The following is a 16,080-nucleotide window of genomic DNA, read 5'->3' as shown; positions in this document are numbered from 1 at the left end:
GACATCTCTGGGGGAGAGAAGGTGCGTAATTCTGCCCACCATCCCTTCCCTCCCTCTGTTGTCCTTCAGAAGCAATGAACTCAGGGAAGGTTAGTATGTATAAATACTTCACAAAATTGAACAATCATTGGAAAATAAAACCATCCCTGTCTTCCCCCTCCTTCGCTTCCTTTGAACTATAGGAGGTATACCTTCCAAAGTCAAATGAGGATCGTGTTTACATTGGTTGTCATCACCCACTATTTGCTCACTTGCTCTACAGCGTTCACACAGAAAACTGACACTTGACAAGATTGTCTTTAATTTCTTTCGTGGGTAAATTTACAAGTTTGTTATGTTTTGTAGTACTTAGGACATAGTGATGTCATCCCAGCCAACAAACCAACCTCAAACATATGAAACCACACTCAGTCCTTACACACCAAGCAACACCATGGCTCCTGGGTCTCCACCACCTCTGGGTTTCACGCACCCCACAAAACAAGCTCAGAGTGCCCAGCCTCCCTTCTTTGGGTCTCCAGGAATCATCACCAAGAGTCAGCAGGGCCAAGGAAACATACAAATGGTAAACCCAGCTACAGGAGCAGCAACCACAAACTTTAGAGAAGAAGCAAAGATACTAGGGGTAAGTCTACTTACTGTGAGAATTTTAATTTTGCATTTGCAAGGTTTGATTGTCCTTATAAGTTATATAGGTGGAGAGAAGTTTGTGATCTCATGACCTACATGTCCAATCATTAAAAATTTCTGAACATTCTTCTAGAAAGTGTATAGTGGGGGATGACAACCACTGTAAATAAATAAAGAAGCATAAAAAGTATAAGAAGTACCAGGCAGTGAAGGGCAGGGGTAGCAATTTCAAGTTGATCAGGGCAGGCTTTCCTTAGAAGATGACATCTGAGCAAAGACAGGAAGGGAGGAGCAGACATTAATGTCATGCAGACATTAGGGCAAGAGCTTCCAGGTAAAGCTGGAAAGGCCTTTAGAGGAGAACATGTGCTGCGTCTGGAAAACAGGAAGGAGGCCGGTTAAGTAGAACAGTATGATGGAGGGAGGTGGTCGTCTCAAGGAGGGCAGAGGAGGGGTGGGGGCCAGGCCCTGTGAGGCCTGGAGGACAGAGGCTCTGGCTGGTACTCTGAGTGGAAAGGGGGAGCCACTGGAGCATTCTAACTGGTCACAGAGAGGTGTTCAGGGGAAGGACTTTACAGTGATGGTTGCCGTTTTGTTTGTAAAAGTTCCAGTTGACCGAAGCTATTTATTTTCCCTGGAGACTGTACATCTATACTATTAGTAGCCCCCAAGCACCACAACAGTACAGGAGCCGCAGGTGGCAGGACTTGGGGCATCTGCCCCAACAGACTCAGAACGTAAAGTAGCTGTGGCCAAAAATCAAGAGTGAGTTAAATGACCAAATTACCAAATCTGGCCTGTAGGCAAGTTTGGTCGGTATATGGTACAGTCAGGGTTATACCAGGAGAAGAGTAGACCAGCATTAACCCAACATCTAACTGCCATCAAGATGATGGCAAGGGTGAGGATAAGAAGCCTGAGGTTAGGGGCGCCTGGGTGGCGCAGTCGGTTAAGCGTCCGACTTCAGCCAGGTCACGATCTTCGCGGTCCGTGGGTTCGAGCCCCGCGTCGGGCTCTGGGCTGACGGCTCGGAGCCTGGAGCCTGTTTCCGATTCTGTGTCTCCCTCTCTCTCTGCCCCTCCCCCGTTCATGCTCTGTCTCTCTCTGTCCCAAAAATAAATTAAAAAAAAAAAAAATGTTGAAAAAAAAAAGAAGCCTGAGGTCAGATGACTGAACTTCTGCTCTAAAGAAGAGTCTGTAAAAGCCAAATATAATGCCTAATCGCTTCAACTGAGACCCGTGGTTGGCTGAAAGAGGCCCATGACACCTCTGAAGTTCTTTCTTTTTTTTTTTTTTTAATTTTTTTTTTCAACGTTTATTTATTTCTGGGACAGAGAGAGACAGAGCATGAACGGGGGAGGGGCAGAGAGAGAGGGAGACACAGAATCGGAAACAGGCTCCAGGCTCCGAGCCATCAGCCCAGAGCCCGACGCAGGGCTCGAACTCACGGACCGCGAGATCGTGACCTGGCTGAAGTCGGACGCTTAACCGACTGCGCCACCCAGGCGCCCCTGAAGTTCTATACAAAAGTGTGATGTGTGTATGGATGGATGTTTAAGAATGGTTTTTCAGGGAGAAGGCTCATAGCTTTCATTTAGTCTGAATTTCAAGGAAATTCATTATTCAAAGAAAATATGAATCTCTTAGCACTATTTAGGAAGCTGTGATTTTTTTTCCAACTCTGATTCAACTTAATAACTGTACTCAACAGAAAGTTACTGAAGAAATAAACACAGCAATCTCTGTATCTGCAGTCTTCTTGGGCAGATTAAGGCATACATTTGGGAAGAAACAAACGGTAAATCTCCAGTTAACTTCTGGCCCAATCTAACAGTACTTATTTCTCACAAATGTGCTCATCCAGAATGAAGGAAGGTGCTCTAAGAGGTACAAAGATGTATTCTCTGTCTTTGAGGATATGTCTTGGCCAACAAGAAAATGTTTGTGCACCTAAGATTTTTTTTTAAAAAGAATATAAATAAGCATAAAACCAAGTAATAAGGTGTATAATCTATACCATAAGATAAAACAGGAATTTAGAAAGAAAGAAGAGCTTACGCTGACCAGTCTAATCAAGATGACTTTGTGGAGAGGCGGAGCTGCACCTTCAGGGAGGCTGGATTCAATACTTAAGACACAAGTTCTGGAATCAATTTCCTATATTAAATTTCCAGATCTGCTCTTCAGGAATTATATGACCTTGGACACTGCTGTGTTCTGAATGTCCTCCCAAAATTCCTATGTTGAAATCCTAACTTTAAAGATAGTATTAGGAGGTGGGCCTTTAGGAAATACTTATTGGATCATGAAGGAGGAACTCTCATGAATGGGATTAGTGACTTACAAGAGAGGCTCCTGAGGGATCCCTAGCCTTTTCCGGTATGTGAAAACACAGTGACAAGTTCCCCGCTATGAACCAAGGAGAGAGCCCTCACCAGAAGGCAACCACCTTGAACGTGGGACTTCCCAGCCTCTAGAACTGTGGGCATAAATTTCCGTTGTTTATAAGCTACCCAGAAGGTAACACAGTATTTTGTTACAGCAGCCTGAGAAAACTAACACAGACAGCTCTGTGTCTCCATCCAATCGGTTGGAAGATTACATGAAACAATAAATGTGAAGGGTTTAGAATATTATCAAACATGTACTTAATGCCCCATAAATTCACCGATACTTCCTTCATTGATATTTTCCCCATAACAGGGATTTCCCAAGCAGAAAACAGGTCCATTTGGAACGGCCATCAAAGTTACAGCATTTCTTGGGGGGCACCTGGGTGGCTCAGTCAGTTAAGTGTCCGACTTCGGCTCAGGTCATGATCTCACGGTCCGTGGGTTCGAGCCCCAGATCAGGCTCTGTGCTGACAGCTCAGAGCCTGGAGCCTGCTTCGGATTCTGTGTCTCCCTCTCTCTCTGACCCTCCCCCATTCATGCTCTGTCTTTCTGTCTCAAAAATAAATAAACATTAAAAAAAATTTTTTTTAAAAAGTTACATGTCTCTCTCTGTCCGAAAAATAAATAAACATTGAAAAAAAAAATTAAAAAAAAAAAAAAAGGGGTGCCTGGGTGGCGCAGTCGGTTAAGCGTCCAACTTCAGCCAGGTCACGATCTCGCGGTCCGGGAGTTCGAGCCCCGCGTCAGGCTCTGGGCTGACGGCTCGGAGCCTGGAGCCTGTTTCCGATTCTGTGTCTCCCTCTCTCTCTGCCCCTCCCCCGTTCATGCTCTGTCTCTCTCTGTCCGAAAAATAAATAAACATTGAAAAAAAAATTTTTTTTTTAAAAAGTTACAGCATTTTTTCCCAGGAGCACCTGGGTGGCTCAGTTGGTTAAGCATCTGACACTTGATTTTGGCTCAGGTCATGATCTCACGAGTTTGTGGGCTCAAACCCCACGTTGGGCTCTGCGCTGACAGTGTGGAGCCTGCTTGGGATTCTCTCTGTGTCCCTCCCTCATGCATGTGTGCTCTTTCTGCCTCTCTCAAAATAAATAAACTTTTTTTTAAGCATTTTTTCCTAAGAGTCTTTTAGAGGCTCTCAGGGGACACCATTGCATGCTTAACCAGTAGCACCTGAAGAACTCTCCTTGGGCCATCCTTACAAGCCTCCCCAAATACCTCAAACAAGGCCTCTGCTGAGGGCCTGGCTCCAGCGTTTGCCAAAATCTCTGTGACCCACCTCCTGCGGTACAGATATATATGCATAAAGGACAGCCATGCATCTTGACGGAGCTGACAACAAAAAAGCAGCAGCAGCAATGACAGCGATGCCTCATTCATACCTGAAAATGAAGAAGCAACCTTAAAATGCCCGTTTTCTTTTTTCAGGCAATCCAGATCCTGATTGGATTGATGCACATTGGTTTCAGAATTGTTTTAGGTTCAATGGACGCCATTTATGGACTAGTTTTTGCATTTCTTTCCTTTGCTTTTATTAGCGGATATGCGATCCGGGGTGGCATCTCTGTGAGTAGGCTGCTAGAACACCTCTCCTTCTCAGTCTATCAGATACCGCTGTCCCGAGCTTATGCATAGCCCATTTTTTTATAAAAGCCCCACATCTGATCCACTGTAAAAGTGAGATATAGCAGCTCTGGTTGAGTATTTAAAAAAGAAGAGCTTTTCTTCTCCATTTTAACCTGCAGTTTAAACTCATACCCTCAAGTTTACACTGATCAAGTAACCAACAAGCCAAAGTTTTAGTTCCTGATTATGTTTTAGATGGAAATGTATGTACTGGGTGGAGAGAGGCAAAAGGAGGTGATCGGGAACATGATTAAAACACGACCATGACAAGAGACAAGAGACGGAGACAAGAGACGGAGCTGTGAGCTCAGAAGTCATCACACATGGTAAGCTCACAAGAGAATGAGTTCTTTACATGTGAGAAACTAAGGAGAGAAAAAAAGGGAGAAGTCCAAAGGAAACAATCTCGGAAAGTTACTCCAGAAAATGGAGAAGTATGAGAGGAACTTTCAACAGGGAAACTAGATGAACATAAAGAGACCAATCTTTCCTACTAAAAGAGAAGCTCCCACGACCAAAGAACCCATGTTTCACAAATAAATGTGTCTGTTTCTACAGTTCATTGCTACCAGTGCTCTCTATATACTGGCATCCAAGCAGTTTTCCCCTAGTCTGGTAAGTCAGAATGTTTCTACTTTTTAAACTCTTTGAAAGATTCATTTAGGGGCGCCTGGGTGGCGCAGTCGGTTAAGCGTCCGACTTCAGCCAGGTCACGATCTCGCAGTCCGTGAGTTCGAGCCCCGCGTCAGGCTCTGGGCTGATGGCTCAGAGCCTGGAGCCTGTTTCCGATTCTGTGTCTCCCTCTCTCTCTGCCCCTCCCCCGTTCATGCTCTGTCTCTCTCTGTCCCAAAAATAAATAAAAACGTTGAAAAAAAAAAAGAAAGATTCATTTAATTGATCTGGAGAGGAAAATTGAGAAAGTGGATTCAGAAAATGCAAAGGGGAGCACTCTTTCCCCCAAAAGTATTTCTACCGGTTGCCTCCATGGTATGTGTGCCCCAGCACGGTCCACACAATTTGCCACTCAGAAATGGCAGAGCCCCATGTCCTGACTGTCTAACTCCCAAGAGCGGAAACTGGTATACGTAAGGTTTTTAGCTTTATCCTAGGGCTCCCTGGTTCCACCAGGTCACACTGCATTAGGGGAACTCCAAAGCAGAATATAGGAGCCAGGAAATACCCACCCGCCACTTTGGTATCAAAGACTCTCTTATTCATTTGCCACTTCTCAGTTCTGCCTTGCCTTGTATTTTTATTTTTTATTTGCACACAGCCTATTTTTACTCAGATGTGACTTTTGTTTTACAGTTTGTTAAGTCATCACTGAAAGCACCAATTGGGTACAGAAAAAGTTTATGAAACCAATCACTGAGACAGGTCTTTCAACTCTCTTGGCCACAGCTCCCCACCTTTGGCAATTTCCCGGTCTACTTTTGAAACAGGAGCAGGAACGTGATGTGCCGAGACATGGTGACAACCAGAGCAGAGGTGGTTTCAGGATTGTATTTAATCCGGCGCAGGAGGAAAGAATGGAAAAATGGGAACACAGAGTCCTGCTGCTCAAGTTCTCCTAGACCAGACACTAAACTAGACACTAAACGCTAGACTAGAGACTGGACTAGGGACTAGGCTAGACTAAACGAAACTAAAATCAGTCTAACCTCGATTAACCACTCCTGTCGTCATCTAAAAAACAAAATAAAGCACCCTTTCTCTGCATCATTTATGGATCCTTCCCTCTAACTGAGGTTGTCCAGGCACAGAATCTGTCCATTTGGAGAAGACAGCTACTACAATGGTACCTGAAGCAATTTTTCCAGCAGCATTTTAGAGGCCCGTGGGGAGACCCTAAGGCATGCCAAAGCTCTTATGAATTCTAAAGAACTAACTCAGCCACTGCTAGCAAGTTGGCTGAAGACTTGGCTTCCCAATTATCCTGCTGCGTGTCGAAATCTTCTTGTAGAAACTGAAGAAAATTTTGTACTCTACCCATACATCTCTACCCACAAAAGCCTAATGACTTCCTCATTCTAAACCTGGGGTTTTTTTTATCGAGTCCCTAGAACGACTTCAGGGTTTTCGTCAATTTCTAAATTTATCAGCAAACATGTCTTTGCAGACACGCTTTTCCATCTATGTAACACTGGATGCTTTGTTGTACTACCTTGTATGGTGGTTTTAGGAGTTCCATGAGACAATGTACGTAAATAATTTCACACAATGCGTGCCACAGAAAAATGCTCATTGAAGCTTTATTTGTCGTTTTAGTATTTTAAACCAGGAACACACTTGTTGTGTGTGAGGCTTTAGACAAACGCGATGGATGAGCTTCTGCTCTGTATTATGTACCTTTCTCTACAGATACTAGAAGTACGCTACCTTCACTCTGCATACAGCACAGTTTTCAAGAAAACTCAGAGAGGCAGGAAAAACAAAAGTCATTTCGACTTCAAAATTTGTTTGAAGATTTCAAGGATTGAGAGCCATTATATTTAACTGTTCTTATTTCATTTTGCTTCGTTTTTCTCCTAGGTGTGGTTTCTTTTTCCTGTCACCTCCATTAGATTAGAGGCAGCCTAGGCATGAAAATGGTCAGTGCGATCTTTGTCTCCACTGGAGTGACTCTGCTGCTGCTGGATGCGGGTATGAATGGGATCCTCAGCCAAGACTGCTGGGCAATCGTAAGTATCCCATCATCCACCACACGTTCTCCTCTCTGGCCACTCTCACACGTATCTCTCATGACTGTATAGCAGCCCCACTACTACGTCACAGGATCACTAGGACTGTAGAATAAAGTGGAAGAGCCACTTCTGCAGACGGATTGGGGCAGAAAGCACACCCTCTATTGCTCTCACTGTTGATCACATGAACGATGGGGAAGACAGCTAAAGAGACTTAAAGAAGCCCAGACAGTATTTTCTAGAGGTTTGAAATTCTGCGTAACAAAGACAGTCAAGTTATGGAGTAGTTTCATTTTAGACTGAGAACGGGATGAAGGGAAACTGGCCACAAGAAGGATGTTCAACTTGTATTAGAGAAATTTGAAAAATGAAGCAACTTGAAAATGAAGCACGTGCCTCTCAATGTTCTCCAAACAGAATCATCCACTCATTACCACAGTCAGGCAAAGCATGGACTCTGACCATTTCCCCAAGAGCCAAGTGCACAGAAGTGCTTATAAGGCGGCAAGAATATGAGGGGACTTCTTGGTAAGTACCACGGAGTGAAGCAAGAACACAATATATATCCTCTATAATACCAAACCAAAGAACACAAATTACTCAAAAATCGCCATTTAAATAGGCATCCAAGTGAAAAACCAAATGATTCTGCTGTGTCTCAAGGTGGCAGAGCACAGCTCCTGACCTGGTTTCTTACTCCCCAGAAACAAAACTAGGAAAAGCAGGAAATGACAATACACAGAGAAGTCTCGCTAATGCTCTCCGATCGAGGGCTAAGGAGACTTAGGTGGAGAGCAGTCAATTCTAAGAAGGTATACAGCAAATCCTGAATGCTAAAAGCCCATGGTATCCCAGGACCTCAAGAGAAGTAGGAAAGGTCACCAGAGTTAACTTCTTCCAGTGCACCTTGAAAACATGGAGGAGTGAGCAGAAATCCACAGGAACAGGATATACCTCTGACCTTGGAGCAAGTGTTACTATAGGCATTTCTCAAAAGAGAGAGAGAGAGAGAGAGCAGAGCCCACATTCACCAGCAAGAACTGTGCTCAGTGCCAGCTAAGCTATTTTTCTCACTGCTACAGCTGCATAGTTAGCACTGAGCAAAATGTACACAAAACTGTATCTAGCCCTTAAGTTGAAGCTGGAAACAAGGAAGACAAAGTGGACAAAGTTAAGGAGAAATATAATTGGGGAAAACTCACCTGTACTATATCTGAACAAACATAAGGCCTATATACAGTTGTTCACTTGAAGAATGAGAAAACTGAAAAAAGTGGTAGGAAACTAAATACATCAGAGTGATTAAAGGAAGAAATGGAAGGAAAAGAAAGGAAGAGAGGAGGAAAGAAAACTTAAGATTCCCGCGGGTTAATGGGTCACCAGAAACACTCAGATGCCTATTATTAACTTTGAATAAAAGATACACAACTCAACTGATTAGAACAAAAGACGTATCAGATGATAAAACGGATGCAAACACACGTGTCTTCCCTCTTCCTCACAAGATGTGCCCTGGTTTGATGGAGATGTGAGTCACACCAATGAGGAATCCACTGAGTGTCCTCGTTCTCGTGGTTAGATTCCTTACTAGTCTGGGCAACCACTTCCTTAAATTTTAGCTCAAATTCCTGTTCTCTGACAGAATGACTCTACTCTGTGATTAACACATGAACCAGCTCTTTGGTTTCAGGTATTGATATTCAATCCCAGGTATAGGTTTTTCCATTTAACACAGAGACAACAAAAGAAATTTCCAATAGCAGGCCAAGCCATGTTATACCATGTCGCAGCAGTGGCACACATAACAAACAAAACAATACCACCAACAAAAAACAATACGGGAGAAAACATTACCCAATTATCAATAGAAGATTTCTCATGAGCATTTTTATACTACTGAAAATCATTAATTAATAAGAAAATAAAATGGGGGGGCCTGGGTGACTCAGTTGGCGGAGCATCCGATCTTGATTTCGCCTCAGGACATGATCCCAGGGTCATGGGATCAAGCCCTGCATCGGGCTCTGCTTTGAATGCGAAGCCTGCTTAAGATTCTTTCTCTCTCCCTCTGCCCCTCTTCCCACTTGTGCACACTTTCTTTCTCTCTCTTCTCTCTCTCTCTAAAAGAGAGAGAAAATGACAGGATGAAATAAAAATAACTGTGGCACTAGAGAAACCGAGTAGCCCAGACCATTACAGATCTAATAAAGAAATCACACACAGCAAGAAACACAAGGGACTCAAAAAATATGGTAGAAGGGGGCGCCTGGGTGGCGCAGTCGGTTAAGCGTCCGACTTCAGCCAGGTCACGATCTCGCGGTCCGGGAGTTCGAGCCCCGCATCAGGCTCTGGGCTGATGGCTCAGAGCCTGGAGCCTGTTTCCGATTCTGTGTCTCCCTCTCTCTCTCTGCTCCTCCCTCGTTCATGCTCTGTCTCTCTCTGTCCCAAAAATAAATAAACGTTGAAAAAAAAAAAAAAAGAAAAAAAAATTGATATTTAAAAAAAAAAAAAATATGGTAGAGAGAAAACGTGCTATCACAGTCTTCACAGAAAACAATGAGAAATATATTAAATAGAAAGAAGATGATAAACATGGCAGACAGGCAAGTTTCATCCAACATAATAATACTTGGTTTCCCTGAGTAGAGAATCCAACAAATGGTACAGAAAAAAAGTATCCAGGGATACTGAGTAAAAAATCCTGAACGAAGAGAATCACTGAATTTTTACGTTGAAAGAGAATAACGTATCTGGGAGAAAGACACGTACACTCATTGAGAAAGATGCATAGATATAGACCCTTGTTAAGGTATAAAGTATAACAACAGATCCGTTAAGGTTTTAGGCAGAGAAATCCAATCGCCTATAAGCTGGAAGAAAAGTCAGCGTGGCTCAGTGTCCACCACAGCAACATGCAGGGAGGAAAGACAATGGAGCAATGTCATCAAGTTTTTGGTGACAAGAAACAGTGAGTCAAGAATAACACATCCAATAAAATTCTTGAACAAGGCTTATTCAACCACACATGATGTAAATTAAATCAAGAACTCAGAAAGGCAGGGAGAAGTTGTATAAAAAGATTAGCAAGGAGCGCTAAACCAATGAAATGATCATCTGGGACTGGAAGACTGAACAGCAAGGGAAATGACAGCTACAGGAGTGAATATAAAGCTTTTCATGTTCACCCACTCCCCCCCACTAAAATAAGTGAAAAGTAACATAATCACCAAAATCCGAAAGGTGAAGAGAGGTGAGACGAGACAGATGTCAAATAAGAGTGCCCAATCGCCTTATTCGTAAGCAATCATTTCACACTAAAATTGAAACGGGTAGGTTTAAAATTACTTCAACTTCTTCATGGATTTCATACACTTTTAGTTGTAATTTTAGCAGACTTCATTTACTTATTTCTATTCTTTTAAAATCAAATGGTATTTACAAACTTCAAAACAGTAAGTACAAAACAATTCCATTCTTGAAGAGTTCTTGCTGTCTCACGACGCATCCATTTTTCTATCTGCCTTTTGGCCTCTACATAGAGTTCTAGAAAAATAGGCAGAAAATATTAATTTTGCTTATTTCTGGGCAGTGACATTAGGGATGATTGATTGTTTTCTATATGGCTTAATTTTTTTTTTTTTAATAAGCAGGTAACATTTTTATAAAAACAAGAAATCCATTGCAAAGAAAAACAGTGCACTTCTTTTCCAATGTTTCTAAATAGTCTGCTGGAGAAAAGGAAAGTCTAGTGGCATTTTAAAGAAAATTCAAAATTAATTCACATTTCCCTGAAATAAGCATTTGGTGATAACAGAGAAACAATCATGGAGTAAGCTGAGCATGAACAATGGCACCTTTGATGAGCCAATAACTTTTTGAAGCCTGCGGGGAGCCCTCCTGATGAGTCAAAATTTCAGTGTGTTTTTTTCTTGATCTCAGCTTGCTGGGAAAGGAATCTCAGCCCTGCTGATCATGTTCTCGGTCTTGGAGTTCTGCACAAATTGTACTGTAGCCCATTCTGCCAACGAAGCAATCACCAAGACCAGCAGGGTGAGCTGGGCCTCTTCTCTGTAAAATAATTGAGTATGTGCTGGAGGAAGAAGAGCAGCAGTCAAGTCCCACGGCAGGTTCACAAGAGCTCACCTTGAGTCAGGGGAGGGAGAAAGGGCTGGGAACAGGACTGAGTAGGACTGTAGTAACGATAGTGCTTCTTTTATTCTTTCTTTCCAGCCTGTCCTGGTTATTCCAAATGTGTATGCAACCAGTACCTTGGCACCAGAGTCTTCCTCAGCTCCTCCCAGAGACGATGGCCACCTCGCTTATGCCATTTAAAACAAAAAAGAGCACCAGAAAATCTCATGGGGTTAAACTGCTCTGCAGGAACTTCTTAAGAAACTGTCCTCCACAGTCCACGATGATCGCTAATCTTTGAAGACTGTGTTTGAGATTCTTCTTACTTTGTCACTAATGATAACCGCATGTATTTCCCTGACACAGTTTCTTCCCACATACCACTACCACACTGGCAAAGGCGAAGGACCGGAAGACTGAATATGGCTCACAGTATTTTGTACATTCATATCATCAAACCCTGCCTCCTGGATAACTACAAAGCTTTGCTATTTACAGAGTATTTTCACGTACATCAAACTCATTTGCAGTGGGGTAACAGCAGGCCAAGGATGAAACACTGAGGGAGTTTTACTGGGGTTATGGCTATTTTGTCTCTGAAATGGGAAAACCCTGGGCATGTTTAAAAGCCAAGGGGAACAATCCGGCTAAGACAGAGAACTGTTTAATATATTAGAGAAAAGGGATGACTGTGGTATAAGCATCAAGAAACCAAAGTGTATATGGAAGGCATGGCCCAAGTGATGCAGAAGGGTGGTTTAGTCACATAACACAAAGAAAAGAAGATGTCATTGTTGCAGATATCAACAGGTTTGCAGGAATAGTACCCAGGATGTAGGAAACCCCATTACGATGCCTTGTGTCATCCCTGTCAAAGCAGAAGTGAGGGGGAGCCTGCGTGGCTCAGTTGGTTAAGCTTCCAAGATCTTGACTTCGGCTCAGGTCATGATCTTGCAGTTCACAGGTTCAAGCCCTGCATCAGGCTCTGTGCTGACAGCTCAGAGCCTGGAGCCTGCTTTGGATTCTGTGTCTCCCTCTCTCTCTCTGCCCCTCCCCTGCTCGTGGTCTTTCTCTCTTTCTCTCCCTCAAAAGTAAATTTAAAAAAATTTTTAAAAACTAAGCGGAAGTGAGGTGACACCCAAGGTCGGGGCCATGTGTAGAATCAGAATATTGAACAGAAAGGGTAATGTTGGAAAAGTCATGGAAATAGAGAATAAACTGATCAGAGAAACAGAAGAGGACTGCCAGGCTACACTGAAGGCACGTTTGAAGCGATGCTCACAAATTTATAACACAAACTGACTGCTTCAGCACGGCTTGGGCTGCTCAGATGCGAATCTAGATAAAGTGCTTATTTGGTTTCATCCAGGATTAGGGTTTTGCAAGACAGGATGACAAAATACCAAAGGGGCAGAAAAGCATGAGACACTGCCAAAAGTATTACTGAAATGATGGATTATGAAATCTAAACTAGGTTAAGAGGGGAAGAAAAAAAAAGGACAGATAGATTGATCAAAAATTGTTACCTGCCGTTCTCCAGTAGAGATGTTGTAAAGATCAAATAAGATATTATGTGAAAGCAGTTTGGAAACAGCAAAGTATTACCCATTTTTGAAGTTTCTGAATTATTTTTAAAAGCCAAGTGGGACAGGGGCACCTGGGTGGCTCAGTCAGTTAAGCGTCCGACTTGATTTCGGCTCAGGTCATGATCCCAGCACTGTGGGATCGAGCCCCAAGTCAGGTTCCATGCTCAGCATGGAGCCTGGCTGAGATTATTTCTCCCTCACACCACCCCTCTCTCCTGCTTGTGCTCTCTCTCTCTCTCTAAAAATAAATAAAATGAAAAAGAAAAAAATTAAAAGCCAAATGGGACAAAATATATAGGGAAAGAGGAGGCAAAGAAATTGAAATCAAGGAAGAGGCAGATGAGAAGAATGGAATTTTTGCATCTGGGAAAGCAGATGTATTATGTCAGGTGACTATTACACAGTTCCAAATTTCCTGGTCTGCCTGGGTCCCCACTATTTAGCATTTTGGGTAATCAGGAATGCTGTGCCCTTCACCATGAAGCTCAGCAGCTAAATGAAAATAAAGACACGCACCCCATGGTCGGAGGGCACTAAATAGCACCCAAAATGCCTGGAGGGGTAGCATACTGTAAATCTAGATAAACAACTTAAAAAGTAAGACTTGCTTTAGAGAAGAGAAGCATGTCTAGCAAAGCTGATTTTTGAAATAAATTTCCATCAAATAAATTTCCATATTCTTTTTCTCACTTTACTTTAGTAGCAGTAATAATGATAATAACAAATATTTAGACCACTCTATGTGCCAGGCACATCCCAAACACTTAGGAAAAATTAATATGTTTAATGCTCACAACACCCCTGTGAAATAGGTACTATAATCAGCATCATTTTCTGGGGGGACCTGGGTGGCTCAGTCAGTTAAGCATCCGACTTTGGTTCAGGTCATGATCACATGGCTCATGAGTTCGAGCCCCACATCAGGCTCTGTGATGACAGCTCAGAGCCTGGAGCCTGCTTTGGATTCTATGTCTCCCTCTCTCTCTGTCCCTCCCCCGCTCACACTCTGTCTCTCTCTCTCTCTCTCTAAAAAAGAAATAAATATTTAAAAAAAAATTTTTTTAAATAAGTATCATTTTCAGATGAGAAAACCACAGCAGAGGGATTAAAAACTTGCCATTAAGACATGCAGTTGGCAAGACGGGAGCATGAACCTGAACCCAGGCAGTCTGGCTCCCAAGTCCACACAGTGTTCCTAACCCCTATTCCCACTCTTCTTATGGTCTGGGGTAGAATGAGAGATTTGTAGCTCCAAAACAAACAAACAAACAATGTTTCTCTATAGTAAACTTCTAGTCCATGTTGAAGGAACCACCTGACTCCCATGGGAGAGAAGGAGTTTAGTAATATAATAAGTACGGTCATCACTTGCTTCCTGAAAGTTGCCCTGGTACCTTTTAATCACACCTAAGAGTCTCTTAACTCAATATCTAGCATGTCAATTGATTTGCCCCCTCTGATTCTTCTTTTGGCTGGATACTCAAAAGATGCTAACAGATACGGGTTTCAACCATCTAAAATTTGTATTTTAAGTTGAGGCCTTGGATAGTGTAAATAAAAAAAAAAAAGACTGCCTACTTCTGCAATTTTAATAATGCTGTAAGCATAACATTCTTATGTAGTAGATTGCTTTTAAACAAAGCAAACATGTTTTTACGCAATTGGGGAAAGCATTCAATCATTCATTCACTCATCATATAGCTAGTGAGTGCCTACTCTGTAGAGGGTGCTGTTCTGGGCGCTTGAGAAAAACAAAGCTTCTGTTCTTGGATTCCTATACCCTCTAAGTGTTAGACTTCCTATGGAAAATCAAATCAGTAAGTTTAAGTTTTAAATTGCCTCAGCTTTCTAAAAATGTAACTGTGATCTGAGACCTGAGAAAGTGACTGGAGTAGAAATATTATACCCTAGCATAGAAGTCATATGCCTATTACTAATACTAAATCACTATTGGAAGGCCTTATGGATCATGCTGGATGGATCCATGATGATCTATGGGTCATCATGTTCGTTCTGGATCTTCTAAAAACATATTCATTTCTTCATTCATTTGCTCAAAAAAACACATTACTACTTTGTGACCAAACACCGTTCTAGGCGATTACACAAAGTTAAGGTTTTACATACCTTATATTTGGGGTAATATAAAATGGGGTAGAGCAGGCCTTATCTAAATGCCAGTATATACAGGCTTTTTTCATGTGCAAGGAAAAAATGCTGGGTTTGAGTACAAGACTTCACTCAAGAAACGTAAGTGAAGCTACACGAGGAGAACCCACACGTACCATATATTTATTGTCTTCCTGCCTCAGAACAACACAGGTTATGATTAGATCTCTAGGGCTCCAGGGTGTCTACCAATTCTAAATTCTAAGACTTCAAGGTCAAGATCTCAGCATGAGATACATGGGTTCACAGTCCTCCTTCCAGAATCCACACATACATCACGGATACGTACATATCATTGATTCATTCAAGGCCTACACAACAATTCCGAAAGCTCTTTTCTCCACAGTGTGTTTTGCATTTGTTACATCCCTCTAAAATTCAACCGGTCACAACTGTCCCCTACTCCCATGGAGCAGATGAAGCTATCCTAAACCTGGATGACCAGGAGGGAGATGCCCAGGATCCCTAGGCATCTATTTGGAGAAGCGGTTCGAATCGGGGGAAAGATCCTACAGGAAGTTTTGAGCTCAAGTATCTGAAGCTGGAGCTCGAAGAGCAGGAAGCGGAGTCCAGCTGCCAGCCTGGCCTCCATGACCGTGACCATGACCGGGGTTGAGCTCCATGGGGAAAGCTGTGTTCTCATTTGCACATGGACTATACCCAGGCTCCTGCTCTGTGAAGAGGACTGAAGACAATGCAAGGCTGCTGGGCCCCCCAGGCTCGAGAGCTTGGGAAGCAGTAGGGGACAGCACCTGGGGCAGAGCTACCTCCTCACAAAAAGCCCCTGCAATGGGGCGCCTGGGTGGCTCAGTCGGTTGAGCATCCGACTTTGGCTCAGATCATGATCTCGTGGTCTGTGGG

General features: G+C 42.9%; 1 protein-coding gene across 1 annotated transcript; it reads left to right on the top strand.

Annotated features, from left to right (window-relative positions):
* The first annotated feature begins 361 nt into the window (after positions 1–361).
* LOC112851857 (membrane-spanning 4-domains subfamily A member 12) lies at positions 362–11,665 on the top strand. Its single transcript, XM_086679322.1, has 6 exons — positions 362–625; positions 4,452–4,589; positions 5,208–5,264; positions 7,214–7,330; positions 11,273–11,383; positions 11,564–11,665. The coding sequence occupies exons 1-6, from the start codon at positions 362–364 to the stop codon at positions 11,663–11,665; spliced, it is 789 nt and encodes a 262-aa protein (XP_086535448.1).
* Positions 11,666–16,080: the final 4,415 nt, after the last annotated feature.

The sequence above is a fragment of the Puma concolor genome, chromosome D1 (assembly GCF_028749965.1).
Source record: "Puma concolor isolate L17-30 chromosome D1, mPumCon1.1.hap2, whole genome shotgun sequence".
Classification (NCBI taxonomy): domain Eukaryota; kingdom Metazoa; phylum Chordata; class Mammalia; order Carnivora; family Felidae; genus Puma; species Puma concolor.
This window is presented reverse-complemented; position numbering and strand designations above follow the sequence as displayed.

Bases quoted from the DNA above. Each gene is read 5' to 3' on its own strand.
- LOC112851857 (XM_086679322.1), top strand. From the start codon at position 362: ATGTCATCCCAGCCAACAAACCAACCTCAAACATATGAAACCACACTC. The intron at 7,331-11,272 runs GTAAGTATCCCA...TCTTGATCTCAG, and splicing joins GCCAAGACTGCTGGGCAATC to CTTGCTGGGAAAGGAATCTC. The intron at 11,384-11,563 runs GTGAGCTGGGCC...CTTTCTTTCCAG, and splicing joins CAATCACCAAGACCAGCAGG to CCTGTCCTGGTTATTCCAAA.